The sequence below is a fragment of the Oryzias latipes genome, chromosome 5 (genome assembly GCF_053564925.1).
Source record: "Oryzias latipes strain Hd-rR chromosome 5, Olatipes_Hd-rR_3.1".
NCBI classification, from domain to species: Eukaryota; Metazoa; Chordata; class Actinopteri; order Beloniformes; family Adrianichthyidae; genus Oryzias; species Oryzias latipes.
The window spans coordinates 11,059,858-11,078,998 of record NC_136241.1 but is presented as its reverse complement, the minus strand read 5'-3'; the positions used below and the strand labels follow the sequence as shown (position 1 = coordinate 11,078,998).

The 19,141-nt window shown below is 42.5% G+C and overlaps 2 protein-coding genes and 1 long non-coding RNA gene across 6 annotated transcripts in view; 2 read left to right on the top strand and 1 right to left on the bottom strand.

Moving 5' to 3' along the window:
• Positions 1-6,191, top strand: part of atg7 (ATG7 autophagy related 7 homolog (S. cerevisiae)) — an 85,243-nt gene extending 79,052 nt beyond the window's left edge. The window contains exon 19 of the mRNA XM_004068648.5: positions 5,677-6,191. Coding sequence (XP_004068696.1) covers positions 5,677-5,709 — 33 coding nt within the window. The 3' untranslated portion in view covers positions 5,710-6,191. The remainder of the gene's footprint in view (positions 1-5,676) is intronic.
• A 153-nt stretch (positions 6,192-6,344) lies between these two features.
• vgll4b (vestigial-like family member 4b) overlaps positions 6,345-19,141 on the bottom strand; it is a 38,368-nt gene continuing 25,571 nt past the window's right edge. For 2 of the 4 annotated variants that reach the window (XR_013655949.1, XR_013655948.1), the window contains 5 exons: positions 18,829-19,051; positions 11,954-12,203; positions 11,695-11,812; positions 7,690-10,590; positions 6,345-7,638 (listed from right to left, as the gene is read on the bottom strand). Coding sequence is in view for 2 of the 4 variants with exons in the window: in XM_011474838.4 (XP_011473140.1) it covers positions 10,334-10,590; positions 11,695-11,812; positions 11,954-12,203; positions 18,829-19,051 (848 nt within the window). In the remaining 2 variants the exon portion in view is untranslated. Of the gene's footprint in view, positions 10,591-11,694; positions 11,813-11,953; positions 12,204-18,828; positions 19,052-19,141 lie in introns of all 4 variants that reach the window. The other 2 variants (XM_011474838.4, XM_004068651.5) reach the window with 1 other exon arrangement.
• LOC110015109 (uncharacterized) lies at positions 12,945-13,390 on the top strand. The gene is made up of 2 exons (XR_002290193.3): positions 12,945-13,084; positions 13,198-13,390. It is a non-coding gene; the product is annotated as an uncharacterized LOC110015109 (long non-coding RNA).

The following is a 19,141-nucleotide window of genomic DNA, read 5'->3' as shown; positions in this document are numbered from 1 at the left end:
CGAGTCTATCTGCGTTCGGCGGCTGTTAGCACTACATCTCCCATGATGCATTGGGTTAAAGTGACAGCGTCTCAGCGCACGATGAATCTTTGTTGTTAAACGTCTTGAAACCACATCGAACACACATCAAACAGTTTTTTAAATCTTCTAACTTAACTTTTATTACATCTTTTAGAAAAAAACAGCTGCAACTTCCAGCTTTTTCTGCCACAATTATCACAAAAATGCATGTGAGATTGCAGAGGGACTGTAGTTCAATACCTTTTTTTTTTTTTTTTTGGATTCTGGTGTGCTGCGGGATTTTTGTCAAGGTTAAAGTGTGCCGTGGCTCAAAAAAGGTTAAAAAACACTGGGTTAGACCATGTGAGGAAACCAAATGTGGTGTGGACCAAACAGCTTAATGTGAATTTGACATTCTGACGAATACAGCATCTCTACGCCTGTAATAATCAACTGTAAAGCAACACACAGATGTTCTGAGACTGATCGTCACTTTAGGCCTTAAATTCCTCAGTCGTGTTAAAAATACCATATAAATATTTCTTATCAAACACTTCAATAAGGAGAGATTTGAGGAATGAAAGTAAAGATTTGTTTATGTCACAGAAAAATGTGCATGAAATGGGTCCATGATCTTTTGTGGTTAGGTTCTGGGCCGAAGACGTCTTGCGTAATTGCGATGAACTCTTGATTATAGACCCTGGACCAGGGATGTCAAACTCCAGCCTCCTGCTGGTTTTTCCCAGAAATCCTGCCTTGTCTGCTGCTGATCACCTGGATCAGGTGTGTTTAGCCAATAAGGAAAAACATGTGGAACACTGCCCCTTGAGACCTGGAGTCTGACACCCCTGCCCTGGACGCTGGTGGTGGTTAGAGGGCTGACAATTCCAAAGCATTGCTCCAGGTGGAGAACAGCATGGAGGAGGGACAGCGGACTGTCTCGAATGCCGAGAGAGACCGCCATTCATGAATTGAAAAGCAAAAGAATGGTTGTGATTGGCTGAGAAGAAAGGTGGGGCTATTTAGTTGTTGGTTTAAAGTGAAGGCCTAGTTGATGGAGGTGTGCAGAAGGACATAACAACCCAGGAGACCTGGAAGTGAGGTAGATCTTCCTTATTGAACTGCCCCAAAGCTCCACTTAGTTGCAGGACAACTGGGGCAACTCTGTAACATGTTTTTAACATGTTCTTGTGGCTCTCTTCTCATGATGGAGGACATATATAAATAAAACTAAGATTTAACCCTTGTGCTATCCTATGGGGTCCAGATGACCCCACCCTTACATTGACATGTTCTCCCTACCATGACAAAGGTGGATAAAGGTGGAAAGATTTCATGTAATCCATGGACACCAGTGAAGATCACAAATATTGAAGAAAAAAGGTTCAGCGCACTGTCTAGTGGGGTCCAGATGACCCAAATCCCAATGTTAAACACAAACGTCCGACTGAAAGATTGTTTTGGTCTGAACACAGAGCAAATGGAAGGTTCAGGACTCGATCCAGATCAAATTAAGCAGACTTTGCTGCGGTGAATCCAGGAGATTCCACAAGCTAGCACAGGAATTAAAACTGCTTTTCTGAGTATTTCTTCATTCAAATCATTGTAAATCAGGAACAGAAGCAAAAATGCCGTTGGAAAAAGCTTGTAGCTCTGACGTAGAAGCTACTACAGCAAGACATAAGCTTCCTGCTCCGCTCCATTCCAATGCATCCACTTGCAGCCAAATAGATCCATGTGGTTTTAATTTCTTCGACTGAGCTGGAATCTGGATCAAACTGTACGGCTGGATAGCTCCAATATTACTCACCATTTTTTTCCTGCACCTGTAATATTAGGTTAGGGGTGTGAGGGGCTGTAAGCTAGCGGGAGAGAGTGTTAACAAATGGATAACAGCTCAACTCAGAGATGAATTTCTAATGAATTCCTGCCGCTCTGCAGAAACTATGTCTTAGAGAACAACAGGTTTGTTTTTTTTTGCCCAAAAACTGCATAATCATAAATTCTTTTAAAATAGATCAAAAGGTGATCGTAGTGTTAATATATCTCTAGCAATTTATAGCTTTAGTTTCTGTTTTGTGTGTTTTAAAAGTTTCTGTGGGCAACATGAACATGAATATGACATAGAATATTCCAAGTTTCACCTTAAAGAAGCTGCTCATAAAGGTAGAAAATAATATGACCTAGAAATGAACAGATCAATGAGTCAAAGCAAAGCTCAATAACTCCTTCGTTTTCGCCGAGTCCTTGGAAAAAAGGGTTCCATTTTTGCAGCATTACATTCCTACACACTGTCTTTGTTATCTAATAAAAGAGTCAGATCAGTCATGTGTGCAGGCGTGCTTTCAGCCTCTCAGGAATCTGCTTCCGGATGGATCACTGCAGCGAAAGCAAAAATATTAAGAAACATGGCAGCGGCTTTTTTCAGCAGTTCTCGTTGTAACGTTGTTGGCTTTGGTTTGCACAAGCTATTCATGTTGCATAATGGCCCTCTTCTTGTCCCCGTCCACATGCACAAAAGATTTCAAGCCGGCTCTGTCACACCCACACCCACCCACACACACTGGCAGGGCATGGAAGCCATCCAGAGAGGGCCTCCAGCATCGCTCAGCTTTCAAAGAGCTCCTTTCTTGTCTTTTCTGATGACGGCTCCCCAGCAGCAGTGGAGCAGAAGTGCAAAGCGTCCAGCTTTGATATGAATTTGTCTCTGATTCTTCACGCTGCCCTGCAAATTTTTTTTTTTTTTTTTTTTGGGAAAAGTGGCTAGCAAAACATTTCATCTACTGCATTGAAACCGGTAACTCGGCGGGTTAGATAACTTTTTGTGTTGGCTGCTGGCACCGATGTCTCTGGGCTTCCTGAGGACCCATAAGTCTTACTAAGTGCCTCTCTGTTAATTCAGGACAATTCAAGTCAAACCAAGGAGAACACAGCGGTGTCCTGGTGCAGAAAGGTTAGGCACATGGGGTCCCTCCCCCTGTAACATGTATTATTCAATGAAGAAATCAGAGCCATGGTTTCCTCTGTGACCCACTTCAACTCATTCTAAAAGTATGTCTCTGTCTAAGACAAAAAATCTGCTTCAAGCTCATGACTGAGAGGAAAGAAAGAAAATCTGTAAGAAATATTAGGAGCCCCACACCAGCCTATTCCTCCCTCACTCCAGTGCTAAATCCACGTGCTCACTAGCTTCATTCACAAGTCAGACATGACATGCCCGGTATCCAGTTTCACTGTGAAGTTGCCAGGTTTGGCGCCGTCATGCCAGCACACACATCTGTTGTCAGGATGTCTGTCAATCCAAGGCTCGGGACTGAGAAATAACCGTCTGAAAGGGAACAACATCACAGATGTAGATAAAAGCTTTTGAGCATCTTCCAAGTTTTGATTTAAGGTGTTGAACAGGAACTTCAGAGCAACATTTTGGGGTGCCTTTCTGTCATATATGCAGCTGCAGGACGAGGCTGGAAGTGAACAGTTGCTTTGTTGTGCTGTTTGAATCTGAGCTTGGGGCTTTGCTTTTAGAAATTCTTTCCGCACAGTTTAAGAATGAGTCAGATGTACTAAAAGTTCATGTTTTTCATTAAACTGATGCTAATCTTCGGTAAATCAGTGTGAACCTGCTAAGTCCTCAGACATCTGCACTCAAGCAGAGCGGAGCCTGTAATGTCTCCATGCTTGAAGATGCAAAGGAAGCAGAAGTTTGTTCTTTTGGCTTCAGGAAATCTTTCAGGTTTTGGGATTACTGAGGAGAGGATTTTTGAGTTTCCTCTGGCCTTTCAAGTCCCACTCCGATCATCTTTTGATCTATCGGGAAAGCGTTCCCAGCGGTCTTTCAATTACGATTATGCCGTTCTTAGCCAAAATTAAAAAAAAACAACTCCTGTCGTTAGGACACATTTTCTGCAGAGCGCCCTCCCCCCTCCCCCCACTCATTGTTCCTTCCTCACACTTTCAAGCAATATTTAATTTTATGTTTCATAATCCTAAATTTGATACGTCATTGTATGAATGTAAAACGGATGATTGTATTGTTTTTGTGTATTATTCTTATTTGATTGCTTGAAATAAACCATTTCCAATCAAATAAAAACGATCAAAAACTGCTTAGAGCTCTGTCTACTGCTAAAGCCCCTCGCATCCCCAACCCAGTATTGCCGACGCAACAAAAATGGCGAGCAATGTTGGAGCTATCCAGCCGTACAGTTAGGATCCAGATACTAACTTGGACGAGGAAAACGACGACATTCATGGATCTATTTGTCTGCAAGTGGATGCATCAGAATGGAGCGGAGCAGGAAGCTTGTGGCCTGTCGATTGTAGCTCTTATGTCACACTTACAATCTTTTTTCAGAGGCATTTTTTTTCCGTCTGCTCCTGATTCACAACAATTTGAATAAAGAAATACTTAAACGCAATTTTACGCTTCATTTTCTCCATACACATCCTCCATCATCGGCAAAATGCCACAAGAACAGGTTAAAAACACACTTTTCAATGGGGCGGGTCTGTAAAGTTGAGCATGTTGTGGAATTCCGTGTGTGTGTGGCATTCCAGACAGTGTCAGAGGTATGTGAACCGCGTCTCACAGGCAGAATGTGGGGAATCTGCTGCCAGGAGAAGGCCACTGTTTGTTAACACACTGCTACAAAAGAGGCTACTTTGTGTGTGTGTGTGTGTGTGTTTGCATCACTTCCTGAAACAAAACCTTTTTATTTTCATGATTTTGAAGTGTCACACAAGCAGTGACCTTCACTTTTTTCAGCCGATCTGTTTCTACATTATTTTACCTGCTGGTCTCCACAGAGCGATTTCTGTCCTTATGTAACATGTCGACTAAAGATTGAAGAATGCCAACGTTCCGGTTTCAAAATCACATTGTTTTTTTTTGTTTTGTTGCTTTTTGTAAACAAAATACCACACGACAGAGACTTCAGCTCCCTCCGAGTTCAGAACTTGACAAACGGATCCTAAGTGGCTCTGAAGACAAGTGAGTGTGTGGGCCTGTTGTTAAAAGGGCGGGCGCCGTGCCCAAAAAGTCACATGATGGTTATGAGACATCAGCATCATCATTTCTGCCCACAGAGGACTAAGAGGGGCGAGTTTCAAACGTCTGCATTCAGCTCTGAGCCAACGGAGATGGCCTCCATCCCCGGCGTGGACTTTACCAAAGCCAGCCTTTCAGTTTTAGAGCCGCTTCACCCGTTTCCTCAACCTTTATTGAGACCTTTCTACGTCACAAACGCCTGGAAGAGGTCATTCATCAGATGAAACAGTCAGGGACAAAGCAAGAGGATGTTGCACAACACTCCTGACAGCCTGCAGTCTGTCTGCTGTGTCACTTCCTTAAACATTTCCGTCATCTCCAGTCAGAGGGTGGAGTCCTCCTGAGGTCAAATGGGCGACAAACTTTAGTTTTCCTGTGTGTAGAAACAGGTGGGAGGCGGAATCACACCTCTGATAGATTTGTGGGCTTGTCTAAAGTGAACTTTTAGTTTGTGATCATTTAGTGTTTTAGGTGTATTCCCTTCTGTTTTCTAGGAACTAAGCTGAAAGTTTTTAAGGTTGATCCATGAATGGACATTTAGCCATTTAAGGCAGAAATGATGTGAAAACAAAGTAGTAACCTGAACGACTTTTATCCTGAAACGGTTTGTTTTTTTTGTGCCTCAACAGATTTGGGATATGAGCGACGATGAGAGCATCTGACGGACGGCGGTGTGAAAACATCAACCAGAGGATCTCCACTTCACTTTTTTGCTATTTTTCCTGAATGAATGTCTTTTATTTTTTACTAATAAAGTTCTTCTTTACATGAGTTGCTCTATCAGCCACTTTAATGTAAAAAAAAAAAATGAGTCGTAACCCTTCCATACTTTAGCAGAGTTCACTCACGAGACTTTTGGGTCCAAATCTCCCAAAAATACTTGTGTTGAAGATGTTGTGCCCTCACAATAAGAGTTTGTCATCAGAAAGTTTCCTGCAGACTGTTATGTATGTGGAATTCTATCTGCGATCATTCCTGTAAAACCATTTGTACCGAATTGGAATTCATGAACTTTAGTGCGTTGGATGGTTTGTGTCTTTTCAATGTTCTTGTTTAAGGTTTACCGTGTAATGGCGTGTCCATTTCTCAGTGTTTATATGCAGAAGCAACAGTAAAGAGAGATTTAAACCATGCTATAAAGAAATGTTTTTTTCTGAAACGTCTCTATAGACCTTTGTGCTATCTTGTGGGGTCCAGATGACCCCGGGGTCATCTGGACCCCACAAGATAGCACAAGGGTCTATAGAGACGCCTCAACCACAGCAAAGGTTTACAGACGGAGGCTCACACAGTCACAGTGATTTAAAAGCACTTTATTGTTCATCAAGGCTACTTTAAGTACAAAAAAAAGGTGGCCTGCCAAAACCCTTTTAGGAGACACAGAGCCAAAAAAGAAAAACCGAAAAACAAAAACTGCAGTTTCTTGATTAAATACATCCTTACAGTTTAGTCTTAGTGCCCTACAAACTTCCATACGAAAGTGGAGAACGTGTCGCTGTCAGAGTAAAGATCAACTCCTCTTTGATTATCTGTTCAGCTCCATTCCAGATAAAACTGAAGCAGCAGGTTCTCTGCTGCTTCGATTAAGCTACATGTCGATTACCGCTGCCTACTTGCAGGGCACAAGTTTCCACGTAGTCCATGGCAAACGCTGGTTTTGATCGGATTATCTTTCCATGCGGAAATTGTTACGCCGGTGTGAACCGTTCCCGTTGCTCAGGAGGCTCTTTTGTTCGGAGTTTGATCGGCCGACAGAGCGAGGAGGATTCAGGGAAAGTGGCAGACGTCACAGAACCCCCCCCCCCCCATCCCCCCCTGTCGCTGGTTGTGGTTTCAAACATTTACCGTGTTCCTGCACTTGAAACTAATAAACTACAACAAAAAGATCAACTTTTTTTTTTTTTTCCACAAAAGAAAATACAATGATTAAAATAGGACAGGGGGGAGGGGGAGGAACAACAACAATTAAATAGCTACATATCATTAACAAATTAACCAATCCTCAAAAAATACCTACATTATTTTTTCCTTTGTACACTCATTACGCACAGCGTAATGATGGTCTTATAGTTACCTATTAGAAAAAGAAAACCTTGATTTTTCTGAAGTGATTTTCCTACAGTGTGTGCCGAAGCAGAGAGAGCGCCTGCCTGCCTGCCTGCCTGCCTGCCTGCCTGCCTGCCTGCCTGCCTGCCTGCCTGCTACCTTTAGGGTGGAGGTGAAATGGAAACATCCTCATTTGAAGCTTGACGTTTTGGACCTGCTGCGTTGGGAAGCCACAGCTGGAAGTAAGACTACCTAGAAGACTCACAGCTCAGCCGCTCCACCCTAAAACGCCACGCCTCGATTTCTTCCTCTACAACTGAAGAGGTTTTCTTTTCTTTTTAGGGGACTTTTGTCCCCTCTGACGCTTTCCAGTTCTGTGACTTCTGAGTGAGCTGATGATGGAATGTGTGAACTTTTCTTCTTTTTTTAATTTTTTTAAACTGAAAACACTTTCTATGTAATAAACTCTGCTGGCTCACAACACTTGATTAAAACACCCAAAATCAACAAAAACCTCGTCAAATGTTAGGCTTGAGCCCAGTGTCCTTAGATACGCACCGCTGCTGCTAGAAGGCTTGCTCTTAAACAAACGAGACTCGGCGTGTGACTAAACTGTTCCTATGCAGGTTTTGCCAGAATGTTCCATGAAACCGGCTCGCACACACTTCTGAGAGGAAACTCGGGAACAAACAGCGTTAGCCCTTCTCATCCGGATCTGTCATAGTCCCCCTCTGACGGAATGTGTGGCACCCTGTAGGTGTTTGTGCACTAACCCTTGTGCTATCTTGTGGGGTCCAGATGACCCCACTAGACAGTGCGCTGAACCTTTTATTATTCAATGATTTGTGATCTTCACTGGTGTCTATGGATTACATGAGATCCTCTTCACCTTTGTCATGGTAGGGATAACACGTCAATGTAAGGGGGGGGTCATCTAGACCCCACAAGGTAGTAAGGGATAAAGCAGTGATTGGTTTGAACTGCGGAGTGCGTTCTTTTGAAATGAAGAAAATATGGTCTAGACACCAAAGCCGACAGAGCTGGGACATGAATTTACGACTAATAATCCGTCTACCTTCTAGTCTGCTAGCGTCAAATCAGGATCGGCTCAGGTTGAGTTTTTTTTCTACTTCAATTTTTCTATATTTCTTTCAAGTTTAAAATATTTTTCCTTTCAGATTTACTATTTTACTGATCGAATCTCAATTGTTTCCAATGTGGACTTTCCCCGTTTCGAACTTTACAATCTGCTTTTTCGTACGTTTAGCTGATCCTGATTTGACCCCACCGCATCCCCTCTGCCAACAGACCTAAGCCCCTCCTTTTTCTGGACAATTTTAAGACACTGTCAAATCGTTGTCAAGATGCCTGACGATGCGATGTAGACTTCCTCCTTTGCCTAACAACACCTAACCCTCCCCAAAAGACTCCTCGCCTGCAAGATTGTCTGATAGTTTTAGGCTGTCGGTACTAAAGGAAAAGCCAACAGGCTACATCTAGTTCGGGTAGCGGCGGTGTTGTTGAAAAATAACAATAAAAAAATAGGCCAAGCGACAAATGGGCGTCATCTCGGCGTCTCAGCTCAGTCGTGCGGCGTGCTGGAGCGGCCTGTACCTCTGATGGATCAACATCTCGTAGCGTGGAACCTGTCACCCCGCTGACATCATGAAACAGAGCCTGTCCAGAGGCTGTGCCATCGACACACGCTTGGTAATACACGGATATTAATAGAAAATAATAAAAAGGTACAAAACTGGAATAATAGCAATACCATTAATAATATTGAGTACAACTGACCCAGCAGTGAGTGTATAGTTTCTACATCTGTTACTGAGAAGAGAAATTAACATCTGAATAAAAAGGCTAATACGTTTGAAATGCTAAAAATGCTAATAGATACCAGCTATTAAAGAAAAACAACATGCGTTTATAAAAGCATTAATTTACCCTTAAAACCCTTGTAGAAATCTTTCATACCTTTTCTTGTTTTGTTTTTTTTTGGGGGGGGGGGTCAAATAGTGTTAAAGGAGTCGTCACAAAAACAACCAAAAAAAAGGCTTTTAAGAGCTCTGAATAATCTCCTTTCCCCTGGAATCAGACCTTCATCCTGTCCTTATTCCAGCATGAAATGTTTTAACCCGATAACCCTTGGGTCACTTCTTCCAGTGCCACATGTTTTGCTGTTTAGAAGCTGAAGAAGAACCATCTCCAAACTGCTGACTGGATTTTTCTCACATATGACTAAAGCCTTGGGCAGCAGAGGCTTTTATTTTGCCGCTGTTATTCCCAAAATATTTCTATTTTCATGTGGAAAAGTGAGTTTTATTTCTTCCTCTTTAAACAGCCCATAAGTGTCTCTGCTGCGATTGTTTCGATTGTTTTATAGCAGGTGACTAAATATGTCATACTCCAAAAAAAAAAAAGGAAATCATAATAGTCTATTCTCGAAAGTGTGAATGTTTTTCTAAAATGTTTATAATAAATTATGGAAAGACATGGTACCTGAGCTGGGGCCACATATTCCTCCAAGTCCATTGAAGGAAGGCTCATGGGGAATAAACTAGAAAGGACTCGGTATCTGATTGGATCATCAGAACCAGTGTGTTCAGAAGTTCTTCAGCAATAGTGCAAATGGGGCCGAGTCGCTCTCCAACAGACGATGGCGACATGGGCGGTTCCACGGGACAGGAATGGGGGCTGAAAGGAGGCTAACGAATGGCTTTGTGCTGTTAGTGTGTTTGAAGCGGGTGATGTTTCTTTGGTAGCACGGTTAGGTGGTTTGGGATTGTTTTCTAGGAACTGTTTCTCTCAAATGTCGGCTGTAGCCCCAAATGCTCAGGTCAGTACACAGAACTACAGCTACAGTAAAACCTCAAAGTAAAGAAAAGAAAAAAGGTGAAAAAGCGGACAGGTGAGACACCGTCTTCCCTCTCTCTGCGTATGTACAAATAACTACAGACTCCTGGTCAGCTTCGAGCTCCACATGCAGGGGTGGTGAGTGACTGGAAGGCGGAAGATGATGGTTCGGTTCAGTCCAGGAAGGCGTGTCTTTATTGCTTGACTGATCGTCGGTGAGTCCACAGCGAGCGAGCAGGTTGAAGGATTTGGGGCCGCGTCCAGCAGACCAGCAGGCCGGCGTTCCCTCTGGTGTCACAGCAGGCCAGAGGAAGCGCTGCGGATGATGGAGCGGGTGTGATGGTGTGTGTGCTGGGGGAATTGTGGGAAAAGTCCAGCGCCCCTTCACGAGACGAGAGAAGGCGAGTGGTTGTGGTTGACCATGCGGCTATCAGGGGAGGAGTTTGGGCTGCTGCTGGTCGATGAAGGGCTCCCCTTGTTTTTGATCTGTAGCCAGGTTTCGCCGAGCGCCTTGGCAAAATGGTCGTCCACCGAGCCCGTGATGGACACCGTGTTGGTGGCGGTGGGTTCCGGTTCCTTGTAGTTCTTCCCGAGGCTGCGACGGAAGTGCTCCTCAATCACGGGGTCACAGGCTGTGTTGGCTAAAGCGAGACAAAAGTTGGAGTTACTATTCTGACACCAAAATAAAAAAAAAGAAGTGTATTCACAGCAACAGTTTTTAGGTCACTGGAAACATTTACTCCCCTTTTCCCAGCTTTTTACTGTTTTATTTCTAATCCCAGCTTTCATTTTTACTGGTAACCTCAATGAGGTTATTAAGATTTCACTGGAGTTATAAAAGAGTGGATTGGAATTGGAGCAAACACACAGAGAGGACTACAGGGACTTTGAGACTACAGTTAATCAGAACTGTTGAGACTTGCGAACATCAGATTTGGTAGAAACTGTGACCGAGTCTCGACGTGAGGAACATGAACCGGTGAGTTCCCTCGGGAGCGTCATTAACCATTACCCTCTTGTTCCACACAGGGCATGTGATGCACATTCAAGAACGTGCTGCACGCAGATACTTGAACGCGCTTCTAGCATGCGCTGTTGTTATCGGATACTAGCGGATGTACGCACAGCTGGAAGACGCTTGGTGTGAAATGTGAAAAGTGATCCAAATCTCTAGGACGCCATCGTACGTCCCAACCAAATCCTGATTGGGCAGAGTTCAGCTGGTTTAACTCTATGCACAAAACCCGCAGGCCTGTGGTTTTGTCTAATCTTGCCTAACCAGGGACTGTGGATTGGGCGAGCTTTACCGCGTCACTAGCAAATCCAGAGCGTAGCTGGTTTATCTGGTGAACACAGAAATAACAAGCCTGACGACGTTTGCGTTTATTTTACAAAAAGAAGATCAACCAAAAGGCCACTCTACTGACATGATGGTAATCCATATCTGCTATTTATTATAAGGACACCAGCCATGGACCAAGTCGTTTTGTGCCCAATTCGCAGGATTTGCATCGCTTCAACATTTCACACCAACCCTCTTCCAACTGCAGGTGGTGAACATGAGCTGGTAAAAAAAAGAAGAAGAAGCCCCTCCCTGCTTGTCCAGTGTGAACACAACGGGCGTTCTTGAACACGCATCAGATGCCCGGTGTGTTCATAGCTTAGCATTCAAATGATGGACGTGATCAAAGGGATTTAACTTCTGAGAAGAATCTCTTGAAGCTGGAAATGCATGCGTCACTCACTGTTTTGTCTTCTGTAGTTGTTTGTGAGGTTGGAGCATTTGTTGTAGGTGCCTGGACAATGTGACAGGTTGCAGTTGCGATTGTTGGCTGGAGCACATGTGATCACCGAGGGCCGATTCTGAAACATGACGGATGAAACCAGGAAAATGTCAAGCTATACTAATAACACATCAGGGGGGTTTTCACAAACCAGGCAGCAAGACTAATTACAGCAGATATTTTTGCCAACAAAATAGCAAAATACGATGCGACTGGTTACCTGCTGGCGCTCCACGGCGCTGACCGAATGCGCCACTGCGCTCGCTGCTGCTGTGCTGCTGCGCGCCGGCTCCACCATGCTGTTTTTTGTAAGTGCCAGGGGCTGGTCCATGCCGCCCAAGCTCGCCAGGTGGTGGTAGTGGGTGTGGCTATACAGGTGGTTGCCATGGACTCCCAGAGCGTTGGGCATTGTGGGGCTCCGACTAGGATCCCTGGTAACAGAGGAGTTCCGGTAATCTCCATTAGGATTTCTGGGGGGGATGAATACAAAGACTGGGTTACATTATATATTTATCAGGTTTACTATAAACAGTAAGACAATATGACTATTTATTCAAAATAAGGCACGGAAACAGGTTTTATCTTTTTCAGACAATGAAAGCCAAGCTAACCATAAAAAGTTCCCACCACAATAAAATCCCACAGTTTTCTCCAAACTCTGAGATCATGCTGTAATCGCTCAAAAACAGAGATTATGATAAGAGAATCAACAGTTGAACACCATGCACAGTTTAGTTTTGTTTTCTTGCTCTGATGATAATGGCTTTGATATGTTTGATGCAGAGTTTATGCCTGATGCTGCGCAGACTTGCTTGCAGTTTGACAAGTGGTGATTATTATGGTAAGTGCGTCATATGTGGTCTGTGCTGCTGGGTTCTGCGCGTGTGCGTGTGCATGTGCCCCCCACCCCCCCACCCCACCCCCCCAGTGTGTGGGGAAGGGGGGCAGGGCCTCGGTGTGCGTGCCTCCAGCCCTTCTTTTCTCTACGACTCTACAAACACGACTGAACCGACCACAAATCAAAACACCAGCTCCAGCTTCCTGCTTCCTAAACAAACATGTAGCATCTACCAGGCAATGGAAATTACAGGCACTGGATTCATGGACGCGTTGATTTGTTGGGAGTTGTCCTCACTAGTCGGAACTAAAAAGAGTTTAGTTTAGATGCGAACAACAAAGTCAAACGGGGATAAATCCATGTGACCAGGCAACCTGACTACTGTGTAAAGCATCTGGAGTCGCAGCAACAACTCCTACAAATAACGCAGGACACAGAAAGGCAAAGAGGAAGAGGATGGGAGAGGGGAGCTGCATGTAAATGCTTTGGACCTTTAATTCCTGAAAGAGTCAGGTTGGTGGTTTCCTTCATTTGTGCCAAGAGCTTACACTAACAGGGGACCCCCCCACCCCCACCCCACCCTTGTCCTCATTTTCCTGATTGCCTTTTTTCTTTGGCCCTTTTAGTCACGATCGACTGCAAACTTCCTGAGGGTTAACAGAGGGAGAGACTTGGCAGCCTTTGCATGAGCCTTGGCCCACAGCTCTCCAATAGGCTTTCATGTTTTTATTCCACCAACCAGCGGTCTCACTCATCTACTCTGAAGATGTCTTCATCCTCCTAAAACCCACACCTTTCACAATAAAATCAATGCCGAACTGTTGTGTGTGTGTTTTCTTTTTTGACAAGTGTTCAATTAAAGTTATTCCAGCTTCACTATTTCCAATTGCTGGTGATTCCTAAGGGGGAGGGGGCAGGCAGATAACAAAGATCTCTCATCTGCTTTGAGCAGCTGGGATTTCCACTCAACTGTGGAGAATCCAAACTGTCCTGGCTGCCAAGCAGAAGGCCTGCCTACACCCTCGCACAACACACAGCCTCCCAGGGGGCCGGACAACGCAGTCGACAACATACGTACGTTGACACATTTTAGTGTCCCAATCAACCATTACCTCTCTGCCTTGCTGACATTTGACTGTCAGACAAACCACATTTCACGTAAAGGACAGAGCTTCCAAAACTCTAAGATATTGCTTCATGTAAACAGTCAGAATACTCTGACCCGATCGGACTCATTCGGATCAAAAGTGCCTTCCGATCAAGACAGGTGGGTTATCCAGACTGTTGATCCGATGATGGTGCGTATAAACAGTCAATTCCGATTGTGGGTCACTACTGCTCTGGCTTTTACGTCATGCATAGATGGTGTGGCGCTCCAGAGAAGGCTTTGGAGGGCGAACCGGACTGGCCGGCTGCTCCACACGACCAAACCGTGTCTCTGATCAGAACAGACGGACTTGTAGCTTCATGGAGGGCGCTTTGTTACAGTGTGCGCTCCAGAGGAGGCCACGGTTTTTGGAGCATCCAAGGCTAAATGTTGCTGTTGGCACGTATTAACCTAACCCTTCCTCTGGATCCATGCGGCTAAGAGTAAAGCACAAACAGGCACTTAAGAATAATAAAAACAATAAAAGCTCGTAAAGATCACCTGGCTCTATGCCGCAGCTTTGTTTGTTTACAACAAAATTGGCCATTTCTTCTTCTACGGCCATTTCTGGTATTTTGGATAGTTTTGCGCATGTCAAAAGGATTTATTCCGATGGAAAGTGTTTGTTATAATCAGATAACGTTTTTCTGGGCCTCTGTTCCCAGTTCTATTCCAACCCGATCTGTGATCCGATCAAAGACATGTTGTGCATGTGAGTGCAGATAATAGACTGACTTGATGAGAGGGACAGTAATTCAGAAACTAAACCACACGGGTTAAGTTTAAAGTGGATGAGAGGTAGAACAGAATGTAAAAAAAGAACATGACAAACAAAAGGGTTTTCACATTTCATCATGACAAAGCCCAAGATCCCATAATCCACTGTGGACATAAACCAACCATTTGTTAGATCAGATGACCTCCATTACAATCATTTTGACAGCCTTCTTCTTTATGGTGAGAAAATCCTTCCAGAAGTGACTATCCCACGAGTTTTTTTTGGGTCTGGGTGTCAAAATGAATTCCGTAGCACAAAGAAACAGACTATAGATATCCGTTGGAGTCTGTTTCACAAGCGTCCGGGTTTTTGTGCACCCGAGAATTAGTGGTAGTAACTGTGGCGGTGACTTACTGTAGGCCCCCTTCATTGAGAAACCAAGCGAGTCAAAACACTCAATATATAAATGGATATTCTACAATGTGAACCATCTTAAACTTAGATTATTCATTAAATATAGCCTTTTAGTAACTATTTGAATGACATCCTGTCATCAAGTTAACCTCAGGTTTAAGACATGATCATAAGCCTGAATGACTTAAGGGGGGAATCTTTGTCAAGGGTCTATGTTTAACAATGTCAAAGTAAATATAGAAAACATAAACAAGGAAAACAGTGTGTAGGTCTGCATCAGCCATGGGAGAAAGCGGATAAACGCTAAACCTTTTTCCCACAGTTGCACATTAAAAGTCTTCAGAGATATCCTCTCTGTAAATCTTTGGTTGGGCACAGGTTCATATCCTGCTGCTTCCAGAAATAAAATGTCAAAAAGTGAAAGACGGGGGAAAAAAAAGCTCCACACAGGAAACATCTGGAAAGAATTAGGATCTCAAAAGAAGAAGACCAAGACAGAAAAAAAAGGATGAAGGCCCAACCACAGGTTACAACCAGACCCAGGTTCTGAAGAAAATGCAGAAAACCACACAATATACAGCATAATGAAAACCCTACTTTTCTATTACATATAATTATTCAGTTTGGTCTTTAGCAACTAACAATATCATTCAAGGTAGTAAAGTATTGAGTAGCCACATCAATAGATGACCATTGATTTATGTGTGTCTTTAGAAGGGAACCAGAATTAAGTGAAATACTTCAACCATCAATAAAAAAACTTTATAAGGACCCCCAAGGCCCGAGCAATCCCAGAATTCCCTTTGGAAAAACTAAAAGATGGTAAAACATTAAAACCTTTAGTCTCCTGAGTTTTTTTTTTAAACCTAAAAGTTAGAAATACTTTGCGTTTCAATTTTCATGGGCAACTTTTATTAGGTCATGAAATGGAAACTGGAAAATGGATCAATGACTGATCAGATGTGTCGATTCAAAAATCTGACCGAAATCATGCACTTCTGAATAGAAATCTTGAGTCAGTGAGAACCAGATTTTTACTTCTACAGACAGTTTTACATTACATTAAACCTTTTACAAGAAAAGGGAGGGACGATTGTAACACATTAAAATTACACATACTAAAAGAAAAAAAACAGAAACCAAACCCTTCCTCTTTCCTCAGTTACTCATTGCATACATATATCTGGATTCATCCCAGGTTAATGGTAGAGTAACAATGACTTCCCCAGCCCTGAGCACACATGCACACACACACCAACTGTTCCATTCTTATTTTCTCCCCATTTGGCCTCTGGAGAAACTTCCATGAGAACAATGTAGCCGAGGAGTTCCCAGTACAAAGCAGCTGCAGTATCAAAGAAAATAGACCCTAAAACTGGATTTAAGGTACAATATTCACTTAGTATTCTCAGGTTCTTTTTAGTTTTATTTTTAAAATATGATTAACTTAGCATTGTCCGGTACTGATACAAATCAAAACTCAAAACTCCAACAAAGACTTAAATATAAACATTTGCTCCAAACCAGCACCTGATAAAAATGTCACTCTGAGTAGAAAGATTAAAGTCATTGTTCTAGATGAACACCAAAACAAAAGAATGCAGACAAATCTGAGAAAAGACAGTCAGATTTGTCATACAACCAACATTTACAAAGTTGAATTTAGTTTGTTTTCCCTTTCCAAAAATTGCTTTAAGTTTATTGTCTATTAGGTATATGAAGAAGTGATATAACAGGACTTTCAGACTGCTAGTTGTACAACTGGGAAATGGGACACAAAAAACAAGAGTGGAGTAGGCTTCTAGCCTGCAGGCTCCAGTGGACAGGATAAGGCTTCTTTGTTGAAGACTCCTCCTACTTTAAAAAAAAAAGAGTGATCCCTGCAGCCGGACCTCACCCCACACAGACACATACAAGCAGACATACAGTTGAGCACAGATAGAAAAGCACCTGTGACCGGCAGACACAGCACATGTACAAACTTATGGAAGCAAATGAAGACATACATTATATTTATACACTGCATTATAAATGTTGTCTTTTTTTTCAATACTAAGAATCAAATAAAACTATATTACATGCATTCTGCTCCAAAAAAAGTTAAATACACACCTTCACCTCAATGTATTCCTTTTAACTCCGACATGTGAAAGATATAAGGTGCTTCAATCCTCTAATGGAGGAAACCTGAATGCCCTCCTTTCTGTTTCCTCACAGTCTAATTTTTGAGTCAAGAAGACTCCGCTTACACACACAAAAAAATTAAAGTCAAAGCAGGACAACAAGAAACCTTTTTGTAACAGTTACTCCCACTAACTGTCTTAAATTGAACATCTGAGGAAGACGGATCACCTCATGATTCTCCTGATGGAATCCATAAGTCTGTCTGTTGTACTGCATAAACGTAATACCACTACAGCTGTAACAAGCTGCACAACTGTTTTCATACATACATAAATAAACCAGTGGGCTTCCTTTAGGTGTTTTTAATCGACTTTAGAATAAACATAAACAAATATATTCTATTTTTGTTGTTAACCAGGCTGCAGTTGTTAAGGGTCAACTTTATCTTCCAGATCATTCTGACTAACTTTATGAACCACGCAACAGTTCCACAACAAATAACAATAGTCACGTTTTCCTATGCAGAATGTTCTAAAACAGCAGGCTGTGCTTCTGTATTCAAGAAAATAGGTTTCGCCTCACTCTTTTTATAATTTTACAAATGTTCATGGATTTAGAGAATCTTGTGTCCCATCTTTAACAGTAAGTCTATTTAAAAACAACCATCCCATAGTCAGAGGTTCAGTTACGGTCACATGGTCATTATATCCAGACAGCGCCAAATCACCTTAAACTATCCAAAAGTAACATTTTTGAATCACTTTAATCCGTAAAAAATTTACATAGATGTTATCTTTTTAAACCAAAAACATCTGTACCAAACAACATGATATGACTTTGTTAAATTACTGAGAAATTGTTCTTTAACAAAACAAACTTTAGACAAAATGTTAGTGTCAATATCCTAAACGCAACCTGCTTTTAAAAAGTCACAGATAAACACAGCACCACCAGTTAAATGTCTTTAGGGTTATAATCCAAATGTGGATCAAACAGAGGATTATGGTTTATGTCAAAGAAATAATCTTAATACAAAGAGAAGCTCAAACACCACTAACCTTTTTAATGCTATTTTTTTAAGGTGTGAAACAAATTACCTTTGTCCAAACAAAAATTTCTAATGAACTCATGTCAACTCGTGACATGTGGTAGCATTTGGTTATGCATGCATGGACATGTTTAGTTATAATATTTGGCACTATAAAAAAAAATCTCTGACACAACAGAATAACACCCACAGTGGAAAATAGATTTCTTACTGTGGAGGGGGATACTAATTTGCCAACAGCTAATGGATTTGTAGACACAAAACAACATGACTGCTTTCATTTGAAAATAAACAAGACTCTCTACTGTTATACCAGTCCTAGTTGCATAAGACTAAGTAAGGGCAGATTCCCACCAACACATTTGCTCTTTGTTTGAACCAAATCAGAACTAGTTCCCTCAGGTTGATCCACTTCTTTTGCTAAATGTAAAAGATAACATAGATTCTAGTGTAAAGCAAACCCTGGTTCATTCCACAAGGTGGATCGCAATTTACTTGCAAAGGACCTTTAGTCTTTAGTGTGATCACACGCTGACTAAGAAATAACTGGACCATAGAGCAGATGTGACCAAAAAGGGAGTAATGTTACATTAATGATGTTCCAATTCAGAGAAGAGCATTTCATGAAACAGTTTAAAAAATATCATGGTCTGGTGCTCCCACCGCTAGTCTTTCCCCAATGATCATAACTTCATGTATTGCTGGAATTCCATGGGAAAGTTTTAGCATTGTGAGTCACCTAGACCAGCCAATCAAAGAATCTCAAGCCCATTCTTCAAATCACATTTGCGTGTTTGTCCACTCACAGTTTTGCAGCGAACAGTCGGCTCATCTTTGCCACGTGCTCATTGTCGTCCATGTCACTGTCTACCTGGTCCCCACTCAGCTTCCTCTTGGTGGGGCTGATAGGAGGAGGGCCAGTCCTGTGGCTGGAGATTGAGGAAGACGAGGAAGATGAGGAGGATGAGGAGGAAGATGAAGACAGGGACAAAGACTGGATTCTGTGATCCCCCCTCAAAGCGGCTTCACCTGTTAAGGGAAAGTAAGAGTTGTTAGAGGAGTTTAATACAGTTATTTTGTGAAATCTAACGGTTTTAAAACGTGATCATAACATACAAA